This window comes from Coenobita brevimanus, chromosome 85, assembly GCF_032717465.1.
Source record: "Coenobita brevimanus isolate Jiangsu-jjx chromosome 85, ASM3271746v2, whole genome shotgun sequence".
In the NCBI taxonomy this organism is placed as follows: domain Eukaryota; kingdom Metazoa; phylum Arthropoda; class Malacostraca; order Decapoda; family Coenobitidae; genus Coenobita; species Coenobita brevimanus.
The window spans coordinates 4,859,912-4,878,809 of NC_137038.1; the positions used below are offsets into that span (position 1 = coordinate 4,859,912).

At 44.1% G+C, this 18,898-nt stretch overlaps 1 protein-coding gene across 1 annotated transcript; it reads left to right on the plus strand.

Annotated features, from left to right (window-relative positions):
• The first annotated feature begins 4,616 nt into the window (after window positions 1–4,616).
• Window positions 4,617–12,243, plus strand: LOC145410405 (galactoside alpha-(1,2)-fucosyltransferase 2-like). The gene is made up of 8 exons (XM_080280558.1): window positions 4,617–4,901; window positions 5,072–5,345; window positions 5,879–5,995; window positions 6,666–6,751; window positions 8,092–8,193; window positions 10,102–10,264; window positions 11,424–11,565; window positions 12,180–12,243. Exons 1-8 carry the CDS (start codon window positions 4,617–4,619, stop codon window positions 12,241–12,243), a joined length of 1,233 nt encoding a protein of 410 aa, XP_080136684.1.
• The last annotated feature ends 6,655 nt before the right edge of the window (window positions 12,244–18,898 follow it).

Here is an 18,898-nt window from a genome sequence, read left to right on the forward strand (position 1 = left end):
TCTCTCTCTCTCTCTCTCACACACACACACACACACACGCGCGCATAACTATATATATATATATATATATATATATATATATATATATATATATATATATATATATATATATATATATATATATATATATATATATATATATATATATATATGTGGAAGGTGGAGATGATACTCCAGTCTCCCTTGAACCTTACCTGATAATTAGTGGTTTCCCTCGCAAATTAAACCATTCTAAAGTGGACCTATTTTCTTGAAAAAGGGTTTGGTAGGGTCACTCCTTGCTTATCTGAATGTACTAGTCCGGCGATAGTGAAATAACGCCCTAAAGTATGTGCTTAATTATAATAGTATATAGTTAAGCCCAGCGTAACCCGGTTCATAAACAGCAAAGGAAGCCCTGCAAGCAGCTTCCTCTCACTGTTCCTCACAATTAAGTATCATCAGAATTCATGCAGCCAAACTTTGCTTTCAAACTGTGGAAGTAGCCCAGTCCGTTAAATATAAAAAAATAAATAAAATAAAATTAAATGAACTTGGACTCTCATTCCAACCTTATAACCATAAAGGTCATTGAACTTCATACAACCACGACTTGTATTCAAATTGGTGGACTTGCCCAGTTCCGTCATGTGAAAACAAAGAGTATAGGAACTGTCAAACATACGGTACATCATGACATCCTCAAAAAAGCAGGCATACCAACAAATGCAATGTGTCCAGGCATCTCGAAATGGACGCATCTTGAATTTGGCTCTACAGTATTTATTGACATTATTGGGAAGGAGCGACTTAGCGAGGTTTTAGCCTTTGACTCTTTCCGCTATATAGAAAAATCAAATTAGAAATATAAATGCAAGCAATATTACTGACTGATCGAGCGTGAAGGGGCGTTCGATGTGTGTATAGGTGTTTCCATCAAATATTTTGTGGAAATGTTATTGACGGCGGCAGCAGTAGAAGCAAGCACCTCAGTATTGGTCTGGATTTCAAGAGGTTCACATATAGAACGAACACTTAGCCATCTTCACCATTGATTTTGTGATGCTCAACGAGACAGCGAGGGATTGCACGAGATTCACCGAGATAACGCTGATTTCTCGATATTCACCACGTATTTTACGAGACTCAGTGAGACAGCGTGGGATTGCATGAGATTCACCTAGACAACGCTGATTTCACGATACTCAGTACGGATCTCACGAGATTCACCGAGACAGCGAGGGATTGCACAAGATTCACCGAGACAACGCTGATTTCTCGATATTCACTGTGGATTTCACGAGATTCACCAAGACAACGCTGAATTCTCGACATTCATCTCACATTTCCCGACATTCACTGACAGTAATAACTTCATAATATTCACCACGGGTTTGACGAGATTCACAGAGGGCGCTGATTTCACGATGTATTTACAGAGACAGCGCTGATTTCACGACATTCACCACGGTTTTCACGAGATTCGCCGAGACAGCTCTGAGGAACAAGCCGAAATGTGGACAGAACTAGGCAGGTGAGAGAGAGAGAGAGAGGGGGGGAGGGACTTACTCCTGTTATATGCATGCTATATTTGGCCGACTTTTTTTTTTATGATTTATCCCTTCAGCCCAACAACGTACTGTTATAATTTTTTTTCCAGACAACTCTTCTTCACCTCAGGATAGATTTTACGACCTTATGGGGGAGATTAGATAAAGTCATTGCAGCGCATTTATTGTGCACCACACAGCCTTACTGAGAGCCACATTTCCTCCACACTTTGCACATGACACCATAGCACGAAGGCTGGCACGACCTTTTCACCCTTAAACCCACCAAGCCAAGCTACGAAAGGGCCAAGCTGCCTCGCCCAATAAGAAGACCTCCAAGCGATGCTATGACAGTTGAGACGTGCCTAGCTCAACCACCTTCTTTCCTCGTAGGCACACAGCACAAATAAAACTTCGGAGGCGTCCTTCTCCAGCCCAGTCCACCCCTGACCCCGACGACGCAACAGCTCTCGCCTGCAGCCGGGCACCACGCACGGGGCTGCTGGGCCAACAACACACACACACACACACACACACACACACACACACACCACGTGCCATCACTATTGCATCCATTGCGCCTACATTACTGACTCCCAAAAAATACTTATCCCTCCGCTAACTAATCGTTGAGTTTTGTACCATGTTCCATCACAAATATTCTGCAGGTGTCCCCTGTGAACCAACTGTGAATGTGTGAAATAGTGTTGGTGACTTGTTAATACACTCCTCACTCTTCCAGGCCGAGATTATTATCATCCCCATTGTGAGTAGCGAACACTGATGAAGCAGCGAACAACCTAACAGTGCTTAAGCGCTATACTGTAACATAACAGTTCACCATATACTTGACTCGCAACACATCAGCAACACGTTAGCGACTAACACCCATAAAAATCGCTACATTGGTGACCCCGAGAGTGTGCTCACAGTGGGATCCACTATCCAGCAAAGACTTCCCACAGTCACATATGACATTAAGATGTGGTTTACACACATCGAAGCAATCACTGGACCAGCGACCTTCAGCCCTTTGTGCACAAATACATGCAACTGTAGCCGAGGCAGGTGCACCGCTGTCCGACGAACTCTTTCGTCATCGCTTTCTACAGCTCGACATGCCTCCCAAATTCAACCCACACCGGGCCAGCCTGTCACCAGAATTAACTCTCCAGCAGTCTGCAGCGAAAGTGGACGTTTTCTACGAAACACAACAATTTTATAAATCATCTGCACAGCACGGCATACCCGCCATACAGAATGTGGTGTTGACACAAACAAATATCAGTGAAGTGAATTAGAAAGGTAAATTGTGTGAAGTTTTCGGTATGCTAAAACAACTCACAGCGAAAGTACACCAGTTGGAAATAAAGCCGCCTCACGGCATCTATCCATACTAGTGACGCCAGTGCTAACAGTGATAGCAAATTCAGTGTCTCCCACAATGTCACAGACACAGTGCTCTCTCCCGTATGTTCCCCACCACGACCCCCAGTGCGTCTCCTAACACATCCTCTATTGCAACCACCATGCACCCGTCCCCCCAGTGCAATCACCACCAGACCCCACAGTGCAAACTTCTCTACGAGCGAGTATACACTGTGTATATATAAAAGACGCGTTTTGTATGTCCTTCAGTCACGCCCAAACCAAGAACCAGAGACCTCCAGATCCATACATACTCTGAATCAGGGTGACCCAAGCATGGTTTTAGGGGGTCAAAATTCAGATCTGGGTCATTTGAGGTCACCAGTAGTGATCGCCTTCTCGGCCCGGGCAACGCCGGGAACCACTGCAGACCAATTTTTGGCACGAAGACTCACATGACCTACGGTTCGGACATAGGCTGAGGTTGACGTCCGAGGTCATTTGAGGTCACCGGTAATAGTAAACAAGTGCGCACAAATACCGTGCGTTAGTCGGCGAAAGCTGAAACAGAAAGCTCCTGGACGTCTTGTAATCCCTCTTCAAAAACAGAAGAGGTACATGGTCTGTCTGCAGTAGAAAGAAAGACTAAATTAGAACTAACAGGATTAGAGTGTTCGCCTTTTTGACCCGGGCAACGCCGCGTACCCCTGCTAGTTGGATTTAAAGCGTTCATCTGTCTTCTTGCCCTCTCCAGACAAAATAGTAGTAGTAGTAGTAGTAGTAGTAGTAGTTGTTGTTGTTGTTGTTGTTGTTGTTGTTGTAGGGTGATGGCAGTAGCAGTAACAGTAGTAGTGATGATGATGAATGACAAATAATAATAATAATAATAATAATAATAATAATAATAACTACACAGACGAAATAACAACTGAATTAAAGACTTCAAAATGATAAACTTATGTGCAGCCTACCTATGCAAGCAGTTAATCTTTGTCTGTCCCTATCATACGTGGGTGAGTTAATATTTACTCTCTCTCTCTCTCTCTCTCTCTCTCACAGACTCGCGCATCACCATCTCTCCGCCATCAAACGCCCTGTCTTGGTTGTGTTGGTGTGTCTCTCATCAGCGATACTCTTAGGTATGGTTGGTTTATGTAGTCTCTCTCTCTCTCTCTCTCTCTCTCTCTCTCTCTCTCTCTCTCTCTCTCTCTCACATACACATACACACAGTAACTCCTAGTGCGGCTACCAACTGTCATGAACAACTGTTTGTTGTTGGTATTGTGTCCCTGGGCTCAGACGGAATGATAATAATAATAATAATAATAATAATGCAATAAAATTTTAGCTCCTGACATCTGACAGGTGCAACTAGAGTGAATAACAATCTCTCTCTCTCTCTCTCTCTCTCTCTCTCTCTCTCTCTCTCTCTCTCTCTCTCTCTCTCTCTCTCTCTCTCTCTCTCTCTCTCTCTCATGTACAGGTCTGAATAACCGGCAGTGGACTGCAACGGAGAAACTCGGAATAACCTCAGTGAACGATGTCGTTGGAACACTGAATACAAATGATGGAACAAAGAATACATTTGGTGGAACAGAAGATACTGGTGGAACAGAAGATACAGCAGGAGGAACAAAGGATACAGCAAGAGGAACAAAGGATACAGCTGATGGAACAAGAGAGACGCCTGGTGAAGCAAAGGATAAAGTTGGAACAAAGATGAAGAAAGTGAGTGGAAGTAAAAATAAAATGACAGTGGGAAGAACAGACGAGAAATTAAAGGCAGGAGCAGAGGATAAAGTGAACACAGTGGATGGACCAAAGGACAAAGAGGGAGCAGTAGGCGAGGCTGGTGGAGTGAAGAGAAACAAAAGCGATACAGTGGATGAAGTACCAGGAGACAAAGGCAGTAAAAAGGGTGAAGACATATCCAGTGCTTCGGGGGATGTGATGAACGCGGACGCCATGCCTCCCTGTCTCACCCATCCACTAAACTCATCACAGGTAACAGCTGAAACGCGATTAGTAGTCGAAAGCAAGGTGGTGATGATGACGACTAAAAGCAGGGCAATAATGATGATGATGACATTAATGATGGCGATGACGATACTGGTGATGTTGTAGGTTAAATCCCAACAATATCTCGAGTAAATGTTTGTTTCTGTAACCTGCAGGCTGAAATCGGAACGAGTATCAATCCAGCCGTTAAACGCATGCTACCGACCGTCATCCCGCCATCAGCTTGGGTGCAGTTCAAACACAGATGGCGGGGGCTTCCTCTACCAGTCATAACGTGCCGACCTCACGGGCGACTGGGTAACATGATGGGGGAATACGCGACCCTGTATGCCCTCAGACGTCACTACTGCGTCACTGCCCTTCTCCACCCACACATGGCCTCCGAACTCGCTGACATCTTTCCTTACACCACCTTGCCACGTCTTCAAGGTCAGCTTACGGAAGGCTATGAAAGATGAAATTACAGGGTGGTCCATATATAACCCTCTTCTTTCACTTAGCTGGACGATGTTGCGGAGACGGTTCTGTCAGCGTGCGTTTATCCTACATCATTAATTCATTTCCTACTTCCACTGCCATACCCTAAGTGAGAGATGTCTTATTTTAGCTTTGGTAAGGTGAAAGATAAATTAATTTGGGTAAGATGAAAGGTTAATTTAGCTTAAGTTAGAGGTGAGTTAGGTTAGTTTAGCTTAAGTTAGGTGAGAGTTTGGATAATTTAGCTTAAAGTTAGGTGAGAGTTTGGATAATTTAGCTTCAGTTAGGTGAGAGGTTAATTTACGTTAGATCAGGTGAGTTAGGTTAATTTAGGTTAGGTAAGGTGAGAGTTAGGTCAATTTAGGTTAGGTGAGGGGTCAATTTAGGTCAGGTGATATATTTTTAGGTTGGTTAGATTAATTTAGCTTAGAGTAGATGAGACAATCCAGGTCATATTTTAATCACTGCTGTGTACACGTGTTTAGGAGGCATCGTGGACGTGGACTGGATTCCCGTTGGATTCATCGGTCGCAGGTACAACTATGCCCCGGTGGAGGTGGCGGCGGCAGGGCTATTGGGTCCCAGGCACTTCGTTATGCAAAGTGAGAGAGAGAGAGAGAGAGAGAGAGAGAGAGAGAGAGAGAGAGAGTTCTCATAACGGCCATCTCATACATGTCAAGCCGTTTATGAATGTAATCGTGTGTACAGTACTGTGTATGTAGATCTAGTACATGACTGTGCATTCAGTGGCATGTATTTTACGTTCATGTGAGCAAAACTTTCACGATATTCCAGTACGAAGACGCTTTTTATTTATTCATTTATTTATACCTGTTGAATGCCTTGACCGTTCTGAATCAATGCTGGCTCGGGCAAGTAGTGATTCGATTTTGGTAGTCACGGGTCAAGGTTGGAGTTCTAACATTCCTATCCTTGACTAAACAGATATTCAGTTATAATTACCCCGTTACAAAATTGTCTCAAATAAATCAATAAGTCTGTTGCTGTTGGCTTTCCTTTTTATCGAGTTTCCTCGTTGTGAAAAGGTTTAACTTATAGCTGTACTCTTTTTAGTCTAACTTTGCCTAAAACTGCCATTTCGCTGAATACCGAGTTGTAACAACAGATTAAAGCTAGAATATCGCAATGAAGTTGCATGAGAAGGATGCAAAGTCATAGCATCGTCTTAGTTTGCCATTAGATAACGTGAAGTAAGCTGCAAAAAGGACAAAAATCAGGACTAAGTTAATGTGCGTGACTTACACCTTCCAGAAACGCCTCACGAGATTCAGCTCTTCAACCCGTTCAAGGAGGAGCTACGGCGAGAGTTTACATTGGCGCCGAGATACAGAGACGAGGTCAGTCATGGTCGTATGCTTAATCCGCAAAGTGGAGTGCAAACCTTAATTTTTGTTGGTCACTTATGGAACGCCTGTGGGTATTAGGTATGGTCAGCCTGCATCCCATATAACACAGTGCAGTCAGCAACAACATGGAAAGGACTTTTTCGAACTGGATGGGTTAGACACAGCCTCCACGTACCTCTTGACTACACAAGCTGACCTAAATCGTCTGCAGGGAGGAATAAAAATTAGTCACCGGATTAGTACCAGTAACTGCAATCCCAGGCTTGTCTGGACGTGAACCCAATGGACTGCAGGCTTAACTTACCTCCGCTCCCCCTCACCCATCAGCAGCCCACCGCTACCACGTGAAGGCGTCCCTGACCAGCACCAGCCACTTGACTAAAGGGGTTAATGAACACAGCTGTTAAGGTGGCAGTTATGGGAGATACGATACTTAGCCACTTTACCACCTTCATATTTTTTAATAATAGTATATAGACGACTTTATTCACGATACAATTGATCTCTCCTGCTAAAGCGATAACAAGTTCACTATACAATCCTGCCAGTTTGAAAGGTTCTCCTGAAATGAATAAACTCTATTGTGGTGGTAGCAAGATATAAAATGCCCCTGCTAGTGAAATAGCTATATAAGTTACAGTACACAAATAATGGCTTCACAAACACTTGGTTTAAACATACATCCCACATCTGGAACTGTCTCCATCTGTCTGTATTTCCTGCTTCCTATGATCTCCAGTCTTTCAGAACCAGTGTGTCCAGGCATCTCGAAATGGTCGGATCTTGAATTTGGCTCTCGTATTTTGTTTTTCTCTTGAAAGGAACAATTTTGCTGGCTCGAGGCCTTTGGTTCCTTCTTCCTCACATAAAAAAAAAAAAAAAAAAAAAATCTGCGACCTTAAACCCCCCACTTCATAACACCATTAAACGTTAACTGTTTGTTGCCTGAGAGAGAGAGAGAGAGAGAGAGAGAGAGAGAGAGAGAGAGAGAGAGAGAGAGAGAGAGTCGGTTGTATTCTCGTTTGCTTGATAGACTTTGTAGCATCTCTTGGTGATTTATTAAGCGTCATAAACCTTAATATTCCCTAGTGTGTGGGAGGGGGGGTGGCAATGCAAATAGAACGTTTGTCTTGTAATAAGAGTGACCCAGTTGAAGTGAAAGCCTTGCATAGATTCGATCCCCGAGGGGTGACTGGAGACATGTAGTTAACGGGATGGTCATCTGCCCTGAAATGTACTAGATTGTTGTAAGCTAACCTTGCGCCCCTACATCTAGAAAGGGTAAATTGGGGCTGACTCTTATTTACTTATTTCATTTATTACTCTTCCAGGCCCAGTCGTTCCTGTGGGGCATCAAAAAGACAAGAGGGTTGCCTGAACCTGTTTTCATTGCATTTCACATCAGGAGGACTGATTATGCTCGTCACATTAAGGTAAAGTGGACGCCTCCACTTGGTGGCACCAGGCAGCTTCACTGCCCGGTTATTTAAAAAATAAAAAACAACGGATTAATCCCCGAGCTGGAACTCATCAGATCATATAGCCCTGCTAGAGTTACAGGAGAGCGCTACCTCTCCCAGTATAGCAGCCACCGGGCGGCGTGCGAGCTCGCAACCTCACGATTACGAGCCCGACACCCTACCACTGAGCTACTGCGCTCCCCAAGCCCAGTTATAAATACTTCCTCCAGCTCACTCCTCATCCCCAGCAAGGATGGTGGACTGCAGGAGATAAACAACTTCAGTCTGCAGTCCACCAGGATGACATCCAGATGAGCCTGGGGACACAAAACAACACTAAGGTCAACACTTCAAAGATAACATTCAAAAATTAGCCTGAGGCTGAAGGTTTAGACCCTGTATGCACTGGCCGAATTTCATAGGAGGCGGAAGTTCTCATAATGACACCAGGATCACAGACCGACCACCTCCCTTCTAAATATTCGGCCGCACCTCTTGCCTATGGGACTGAATGAGCACAAGTAATTGTTTTCTTAATCGAGCAGCGTGGACAGCCGCCATTAGGTGACGAAGGCCGATGCATGCAAGCATGTTGGAGTCTTTATACGATACGAACAATCCAAATACCTCTACATTTAAAAAACTACCCAGTTTGAGTGATGACCTCCATAGTCTTGACCCCAAGAGGTATATAAATCTTTCCAATAGTATAATACCGTCAAGGGAAGTAGGCTGGCCATCTACTTTTAAATGTACAAGGCCACAGTAGCCTAGTTTCACACCCCTACGCCTCAAATACTGTATGTATAATGGAAGTGGCTGTTACCACTTTTCCACTGACCTATCTACTGCCTGATGGTGCATCCTGTGAAGAATGGTCTTGGCAAACTGCTCTCCAGGTATCCATGTGCTGCAGACCAAGTGGCTTTGAAGATTTAGTAACTCCTCTTCCTCGGTAAACTCTGCAGATTACAGATTAATATTATCTTGTATATTACTAATGCAAGCTCTGTCTATACTGGAAGAAAAACATGCCAATGCTAAGGTGCTATAAACCCTCCTATGTCTGCTAGAATATGGCTTTATGTCCCTGCTCAGTAACAATCCCTCCTCCCACACTACACCACCTCTCATTATGTAATCCACTACGTTTACCTCGCCACCTTCTTCTTGGTCAGTCTCTCCTTCCAACATTCCATCTCCACCACCTCTCTTTTCAACTCTCCTAAAAACCTACCTGATCTCTCCACTTCTCCTCCTTCCAACCTATATTATCTCTCCACCTCTCCTCTTCCTTCTTCCAAATTGCCCCATCTCTCGACCTTGTCCTCAGTCCTCCTCTCTTTCTCCTTCTAACCTACCTTATCTCTCCACCTTTCCTCCCTCCAGTCTCAATAATTTCACCCCCTCCCCTCCCAATAAACTCCCTAATCTCATCACCTCTCTCTTTAAACTCCCTAATCTCATCACCTCACCTCCTTTGAACTCTCTAATCTCATCACCGCTCCTCCTATATACTTTCTAATCTCATCACCTCTCCACCTTTGGACACGTTAATCTCATCACTTCTCTTCCTTTCCTTCCCTCCAGACTCCCTAATCTCATCACCTCTATACTTTTCTTCCCTCCAGACTCTCTAATATCACTACCTCTTCATCTCTTCTCCTTCTATGCTCCCTAATCTCATCACCTCTCCTCTTTCTATGTTCCCTAATCTCATTAGCTCTCCTCCTTCTATGCTCCCTCATCTCATCACCACTCTTCCCTTGAAGCTAGCTAAACTTATCACCTCTCTAATTTGCTTCCCTCCAAAGCCTCTGATCTCACCAACTCTCCTTCAGCCAAACTTCCCAAACCCTCACCACTTCCTCTCCTGGCCAGGTCAAGTTTGGGGGTACCTTGCCTGAGCAGGGGTACTTTGAGCGTGCCCTCACCTACTACCGCAACAAATACCCCGGAGCAGCTGTGTTTGTGGTGACTTCAGATGACCTCCCATACGCCAGCAGCCAACTCAAACACCACCATGATGTTGTCTTTGCCCCGGGTAAAAAGCTCTTTGTCTGTTTGTCTGCCTATATATCCATCTACCTATCTACAATTATCTCCAACTACTACAGCAATCAAGCAAGAATGGCAGTATTCATGGTGGCCTCAAATGACCTTGCATATGCCAGGGACCTACTCCAACACCACCACGATGATGTCTTTTTTCCAAGTATAGGTACATCTAAGTCTGTCTGTCTGTCCGTCTGTCTCTCTGTACCTATCTATTGCCTTTATCTGTGTATCTACCTGGCCATCTCCTCTCCCTACTATACTTCCTTACCATGGCAAGCGCCTGCCAGGGACTGACTCCACCACCGTGATGTCTTTGCTACAGATAAATCGTTGTGATCATATGGCAAAGGTGCAGGTTAAGGTGGACATAGTACAGTACAACCATGCACTCGCATATGGTTCAGATGGGTGAAATATCATATATACACGTCTGGAGGAACTGATTGCCTCAATAGACTATCTATCTATCTATTGCCAAACGCCTCAATCCCATTTGGGGTGGCCACAAACAAATCGCCTCCAAGTCGCCCTGTCCCCCGCCATTTCACTGCCCTGCTCCCAACTCACACACCCCTCTCTCATATACCTCTCCACCCCATCCCTCCATCTCATCCTCGGCCTCCCCCTCCCTCTTCTCCCCTCCACCTCACTCACATACACTCTCTTCGTCAGTCTTTCACCCTCCATCCTCTCCACATGGCCAAACCACCTCAGTGTGTTCCTCATAACGCTTCCTATCACATCCACATCAACACCACAACGCTCCTTTATGTCCTCATTCGTCAGCCTGTCTCTCCACGTGACTCCACAGGCTCCTCTTAAATAACTCATTTCCACTGCTCTCACTCTTGACTTGTGTCCTTCCAATAGACAACTCTTGCAAATGTGTGTGTACTGTAATTCTTCTAACCTTTTATCCCTGGAGGTGCTGTTGGTAGAATTCTTGGGTCAGAATGTGCTGTGGCTGATGTGTTACAGTCCAGGTCATGGAGGTGACCAGAGATTTTTCTGTCATGTAAAACGTTACCAGGGGCATAGGTCAGTCTTTCACCTTTAAATGCTCTGGATTAAGGTAGCCTAGCCTCGGGCCCCTACACTCCAAAGTGGGCAATAAAAATGTGGCAACTACCGTTTTTCCCAACCAGGTCAATCTGCGAAGGGTGATATGGCCATACTCATCTCGTGCAACCACAGTGTCATCACCTTTGGCAGTTTCGGATTCTGGGGCGCTTATTTAGCAGGAGGCGAAGTAGTCTATCCTGATATGACCTTCAGCACACTGTACAGGTTAGGGTGTTACTACTTCTTGATGATGATGATGATGATAATAATGACGATATGAATTCGATGATGATGATGATGATGATGATGATGATAATGATACAGTGATGAGGATAATGACAGTGATGATGGTGAAAAATGATGTTATATAATTATTATGATAAGGATGATCATGAAGACAATAGTGCTGCTGCTGTTGTTGCTGCTGTTGTTGTTGCTGCTGCTGCTGATGATAACAATGAAGTCGACAGTGATGATGAGGATGATGGTTGTTCATGCTCTGGCTACAGAGGATATACCTTAGTCAACACAGAAAATTGAAATGTGCAGATTTACTGGGACTGGATGGAACAGGGTAACAAGCAATAAGTCAGAGTGGGTTAGAGTGGAGGAATGTTGGGAGAGGCCTTCATCCTGCCATCGACTATCTCAGATGTTGATGTTACTAATGACTCAGTACATTCAATCAATCACTCCACACACACACACACACACACACACACACACACACACACCCTTCTGTCCTAATTTCTCACCTTCTGACTCTCCCACATAAATTTGCTCCGTGTAACTGCTCCATCACACTAGTACTAAACAACTGATATGCTGTACCCCACCAGATTCTCCCGTGCCATGTATGAGATGGTGGGTCTAAGGTCCTTCACACCACTGCCAACCACCTAGGGGTCAAAGGATCAAGTCTGTTAATGGGACTCCTGGACACTCTTCTTTAATTTTTTTTTTCTGCATATGGTTGGTTGACGTTTTGGTGTACATTATCAGCACAAGTTATGTTGATATTGAATATGCTTTATATAACACACAAAAAGCCTCCTAAGCTGATGGGAATATGGCTCATTGCGTTGTGTTCTCACTGACATTGGTGACTTCTGGTACGTCTTACATTACCAATTTATTCCTGTATCTATAGTGAATTTATTCTAACCTGAGAAATATCCTTAACCTCTCTCAGCTCAGCTGACGGCCAAGTGTTGTCAGACTGGGGGGTTGCTTGGGGTATACGTGGAGACACATTCTTAACTCACAACTAAAACGAATTTCATGCAACCACAACATTGTATTTAAGGGGGTGACTCAGTTCCATCATATGAAAAAAAAAGCAGCAACAGTGCAATTAATCCATACTATAAGCCTCAATTTCTGATGATCCTTTTCACTAATAAGTCCTCACTAAATAAAAGAAAATGTTCTGAAAAAGCTCAGTTACTACCTTTAAAACTGATCTGCCAGTTTCCCCACTTCACAGTATCAACTGTATGGAAAAAGCTGTGATATTCTAAGTCAAACCCTGACTTATGATGAGGACTGCTTGTACATTAATAGTTTCATGTTTGGTAGAGTATTTAAGCAATCTATGTATCGTGTCATATCGTTGTATTGATTATAAAGACCCCAACATGATTGCATGTGTCAACCTTGGCCACCTGATGGAGGCTCTCCATGCTGCTCGATCTCTGGCAGCCTCCCTATTCATCCCTTATCCCTGAGGTCACACACTATGACCTCATCCCAGGTCTTATTTGGTTTACCTCTCACAACTCTACCCTCAGTGCTCACACCTCTCACCTTCCACACCCAACTGTCACCTTCAATCCTCTCAACATGCCCAGACCATCTCAATCAATCCCTCCTCATTACATCACCAGTACATTCAAGTCTCATCCTTCCTCTCAACTATTCAGTCACAATTACAGCCCCATCAGGCCTCACATTCAAGGATCCACAACGTATTCATCTAATCATTGTCATTTCTCTACAGTACATTTGAGCAAATGAATATCCTCCTCCTATACCAATATACCAAAGATAAAAATGACATGAAGAAAAACAACAAGGTAATACGCAAAATACTGTAAACTGTTTTGGAAGATGTGCTAGAATGCGTCCTAAACTAATGAGAAAACTGACTACATTTTCACTGGGTTAGGCTGCTCCTTGTTATTTTAGCTTACCAGCTCATACTCTCAAATATGTTATATATGCAGTCAGTGTAATATATTAAATATAAATAACATATAGGAGAATAAGATTGTGTTATACATTATCCAAATGATACTGGCACAGCTGCAGACACGTCTATGTACCCTAAATAATTAAACTACTAACTATGGAAATTTCTGGTGAATATACCAACTACTGATCATAATGTCAGCTGTACTAATTTTATGTGTACTGTACCTAATAATATACTACCAATCAAAATATAAACTATGCTACTTCTAAGTATACAACAGATACTAATTACTCTCTCTTGTCCCCAGCCACCTTGATCCCATAAAAGGACCCACATGGAAACACGCTTCAGAAGGCGTATTGGCACCATCCTTGTTCATAATTTTAAACCCATTCGAAATGGCCTTGGTCCAAACCGTAACCATGTTCAAAGACAAACAGAACACATCCCTGTACTGAGATGGTTGTTTTGATGTTGTTTTGCTGTCTGGTGTATGTTCACCTGTTTTTAGTGGTTACTCACTTGTATACAACAGGTCAACTGAAACTGTCTCCCTCTGTCTGTATTTCCTACCGCATATGATCTCAAGTCTTTCAAATGCAGTGTGTCCAGGCATCTCGAAATGAATGGACCTTGAATCTGGCTCTCCGTTATTTTGTTTCTCTCTCTCTCTCTCTTTTTTTTTTTTTTGGGGGGGGGGACAATTTGCAAACTCCTGGCCTCTGGTTCCTTCTTCCTTGCACTAAAAATATCTTATTACACTGTTTGGGCTCAATTACTAGGAAGGCATCATCATCACTGTCATGCGGACCTCCTTTCTCACCCTAGGGCAGGGTGCACAGTAGCAACGTCCAGACAGCCCAAGTTTGCCCAGTCCAATGAGCCACGTTTCCATTCACTTATCATTCAAGGCACGGGAATCCTGGCTTGATCTGATAATCCAAAAACATTCACCACGTTCTGTAGCTTCACATAAACGTATCCGACAGAGTCATTTCGAATGCCGTCACGTTAAAAAAGGGGTGCCAGATCCATGACCATGCACTTCTCACGACATTCGTCTAGCCAGCTCGATCACTTGTCAGTTCCCTAGCCTCACCGACTTCCATACCTCTCCTCCTCACACACTCATCCACCATATCCTTCCACCTTCACCTTGGCCTACCTCGCCTCCTCCCTCCGTCAAATTCGCTCAGATATAACTTTTTCGCCACATGACCATACCATCCCAGTACACTCTCTTCGATTCGGGTGTCCACAGACTTCCTCACTCCACATCTTTCATGAATCACAATATTTCATATCCTATCCACTCTGTACTACACATACATTCCTCAGCAGTCTCATCTCTGCTGCTCTAACTCCTGATTTTTCATTTTCATGCCACATCATAGTCTCACATCCATGTGTTAAAGAGGCACTAACGCTTCTTCATGTAAGCCTCATGCAGCTGCAACAATCAAGCCTCTGTTTCTTATCAAAGCCTTCACAGCACCAGCTGCTTTCCTTCCTTGTCACTCTACTTTCCACTTCTTTTGCACATTTTCCTCGCTTTTGTCACTGTACCCACTACTAGGTATTTGAATTCTCTCACCAAGCCCGGTCTCTCTCCATTCACTGTAACATCACACTGGGGGAAGAGCAGACAGATCACACTGGGGGCTTCTCTCTCAGTAACCATTTAGATTTATTCTCAACGCATGATGCTCACAGACTTCAACAAAACTCTGCAATAGTCTGCTAAGCTCTTGTCCGGTATTTGCAACTTGCAAGTAGTACTGCATCATCAACATAAAGCAAATTTAAGATATTCCTTCCATCACCATTCATTACCAACGCTATCCCTCTCCCCATTACAGTAAGTCGCCGAAATACGAAAACCCAAAATACGAATTTTAGATGTTACGAAAGCGATGAAAATAGGACAAATTCCACAATACAATAATATCTGTCTCGATGATACGAAAAGCGATACGAAAGGAAATACGAAAAATTCAAAATGGGTGCGCTGCACGCCGCGCTCGCTTGCGGGGAGGAAACGAACTAACCCCTCTCTGATAAACAATTTTTCGCGCACATCTCAGTAGAGTACACGTGCCTTGCCTACATGTAGCTTCGCTGTACGTGAGGTTATTTTCGCAGCTCTACTCTTTTTCGTACTGTTTAGACATGCCTCTCAAGCGCCCTGCATCATCTCCGGCATCGGGGGAGCGCGTTGCAAAGAAGAAACAGCACCGTACTCTAACTCTGGAAAGGAAATTGGAAATTATAAGACGCCACGAGGAGGGGCAGGGAGTCTCGGAGATCGGGCGTGCTTTAGGCCTTGCACCTTCCACCGTTGGAACTGTGACCAAGAAAAAGGAGATATACAAGAAAATGGCCACCTCCTTCTCAACATCTTCGTCAGCCTGCCAGGCCACGAGGACCCGCAGCTGTAGAATGGAGAAGATGGAGCAACTTCTGATAGTTTGGATGGAAGATTGCCGGCAGAAGAACATCCCTCTCTCTCTCCCCCTTATTCAAGAAAGGGCGCTAGAGATCTGGGAAGGTTTAGGTGAGGAAGAGGTAGGGACTTTTGCTGACAGTTCTGCTACTTCACCAGTGCCTTCGACTAGTAGCGACTCTGGGGCTGCGACTTCAGTGCCTTCCTGTGGTGATTCTTCGACCGAGGTGTTTAAGGCCAGTCGTGGGTGGTTTGAACGATTCAAGAGGAGGGCCGGTCTCACCAATGTTCGCATTCTAGGGGAGTCTGCCAGTGTTGACACTGACGCTGCATCCTCCTTTCCAGAACACCTGAAGAAGAGCATTGTGAAAGGAGGATACTCCCCCAAGCAGGTGTTCAGTATTGATGAGACCGGCGTCTGTTGGAAGAAAATGCCTAACACGTAAGTAAATGTCTTAAATCAATGTTTAACAAGTTAGTTTTTGGCAGGTTATGGTGATAAAGTGCCATGTGTAAAGCAAAGCATTGCCTTGTGTAAAGGAGGCAGTGCCATGTTTAAAGAAAGGCAGTGTCACGTGTAAAGGTAGGCCTGCCATTAGATTAAGGTAAAATTCAAGCATGTTTCTTAAAAATGATGTTTTAGGCAAAATTTAAAATACTCCTTGTTTATGTAAGGTCTGTGACCTTGTCTGGTGAAATTTACTTCATAATTACACCGCCTGTCATCAGAATTAAGTAAAATTTATGCATGTGTGTCTGAAAAGTGATGTTATAGGTAAATTTTACAATGCTAAAAAATAAATGTCCAATGTTTATGTAGGGTAGGTTAGAAATCTGACTTGGTGCAAGGTCTCGTTAGAGGGAGTTAAGATAGGCCTGTGTTTTTTGGGGGTGAAATTTACTTCATAATTAAACTGCATGCCATTAGAGTTAAGTGAAATTCATGCATGTGTCTTAAAAGTGACATTTGAGGCTAATTGTCTCTTCTTTGCAGAACCTATATCTTCAAGCGGGAGAAGTCAGCTTTGGGCGTCAAGGCGGTGAGGGATCGGCCGACATTGATCTTAGGGGGCAATGCTGAGGGTGATGTTAAGCTCAGACCACTGCTGGTCTGCAGCTACGAAAACTCCCGGGCACTGAAAAACACATCTAAGTCATCTCTGCCCGTTTACTGGAAGTCCACCAAAAAAGCATGGGTTACTTCTTCCATATTTTATGACTACATCCATAACTATTTCTCCCCTTTCATCTCCCACTATATGAGCAACCGAGCTAGACTATGGACAGAGGCAGTGCATGACTTCACTGGTTTTGCAGTGCCCGATCCTGTCGCCCTTGACAAGGCGATTGCTGCCCTTGCCAATGAAGCCGCACTAAATGGTGGAGAGGAAGTGGGGCCAGAGGACATAACGGACCTTGTGGAGCCTAACAACCAGGAGCCTTCTACCGAGGACCTCCTGGAGTTGCAACAGACGAGGACAGATGCTCCAGAGCCTGACTCTCCAGTCTCACCCAGTCTGACCATTGCAGCACTGGAAAAGATTCTGTACTCCTTTGAGCAAGCTACAGAGATGGCCTTTCAGCTTGACCCGGAGATGGACAGAAGCTACAAGGTGCGAAATGCTATCAAGGATGCGGTGAGATGTTATGAGGAGCTTCTTCGAACAAAAAAATTAGCGGCCAAGCAACGCAAGGTCACTGATTTTTTTGCTCCTAAGGCTCGGCCTGCTGCACCTGCCGTACCATGAGCTCTGCCTGCTCCACTTACCTCAACTTCCTCCCAGCATCAGCCCACTCCTCCATCAGCCCTGGAGTCCCCTGATGTTCTCCCTGCTTCACCAGAACCACCTACACCAGTCGAGGAAGCACCAGAGGAGCAAGAGGGTGCCACCATGTGAAGGGCCACCAGCATCAAAGCCTCGCATCTCCAGCCTCAGCACAGGAGGTCTATTTATAATACAGTACTAACTGTTCTTTAATAATTTTTTATAAAAACAAAAATACTGTAATATACAGTACTGTATTTTTTATTTTTTAATGTCTACAATTGTATACAGTACAGGTATTATTTACTTCAAAATAGGAGGGGTAAAGTTTAGGTGGGGGGTCCGAGGGGGTCCTGGGACACATCCCCCCCATTTCTATGTATTTCAATGGGGAAAATTGTTCCGATGTACTAATTTTTGAGTTACGAAAGGTTTTGTCAGTCCCTATCCCTTTCGTATGTCAAGGACTCACTGTACAGTGTACACGTGTTTTTACTTCTCTCATCACCACATCCATATATGTATTGAACAACCATGGGGATATCTCACATCTTTGTCGCACTCCCATACTGATCGTGAACCATTCACTTAGATGCCCATTTAACCTTACACATGCTTCACTACCATCATAAAAACTCCTGGTGGCACCTAGCAGCTTACCATCTACACTATACATGCGCAAAACCTTCCACAATCCTTCTGGCTACTTTGTTGTATGCTTTTTCCTGATCCATGAATGCCATGAACACCTTATAGTCCTCACAAGCCTTCTTCATTGTCTGTCTCACTGCAAATATTACCGGTAGATCCACACGTCCTCTGCCACTCCTAAAGCCGCCCTGTTCATTACTTACGAGGACTTCTGATATCCCTCTTATTTTCTCTATAATTCTTCCACATACCTTCCCTACCATACTCAATAAACTTATGCCACGATAATTCTTGCACTCGTTTGCTTACTTTTATTTTTTTACGTGGGTACAATCACAGCCTTTTTCTACTCTGCTGGCACAGTTTCACTCATCCAAGCTTTCTTACATATCTCCAACAAGCACATCATTCTGCTCTCTCCATTACAGTTAATCATTTCTACATACACCTCATCAACTCTAGCTGCTTTCCCCATTTTTCAGTTGCTTCACAGCCGTCTTCACT

Coding starts and splice junctions, on each gene's coding strand:
- LOC145410405 (XM_080280558.1), top strand. CDS start 4,617: ATGAAGAAAGTGAGTGGAAGTAAAAATAAAATGACAGTGGGAAGAACA. Junction 4,902..5,071: donor ATCCACTAAACTCATCACAG/GTAACAGCTGAA, acceptor TGTAACCTGCAG/GCTGAAATCGGAACGAGTAT. Junction 10,265..11,423: donor TGATGTTGTCTTTGCCCCGG/GTAAAAAGCTCT, acceptor TTTCCCAACCAG/GTCAATCTGCGAAGGGTGAT.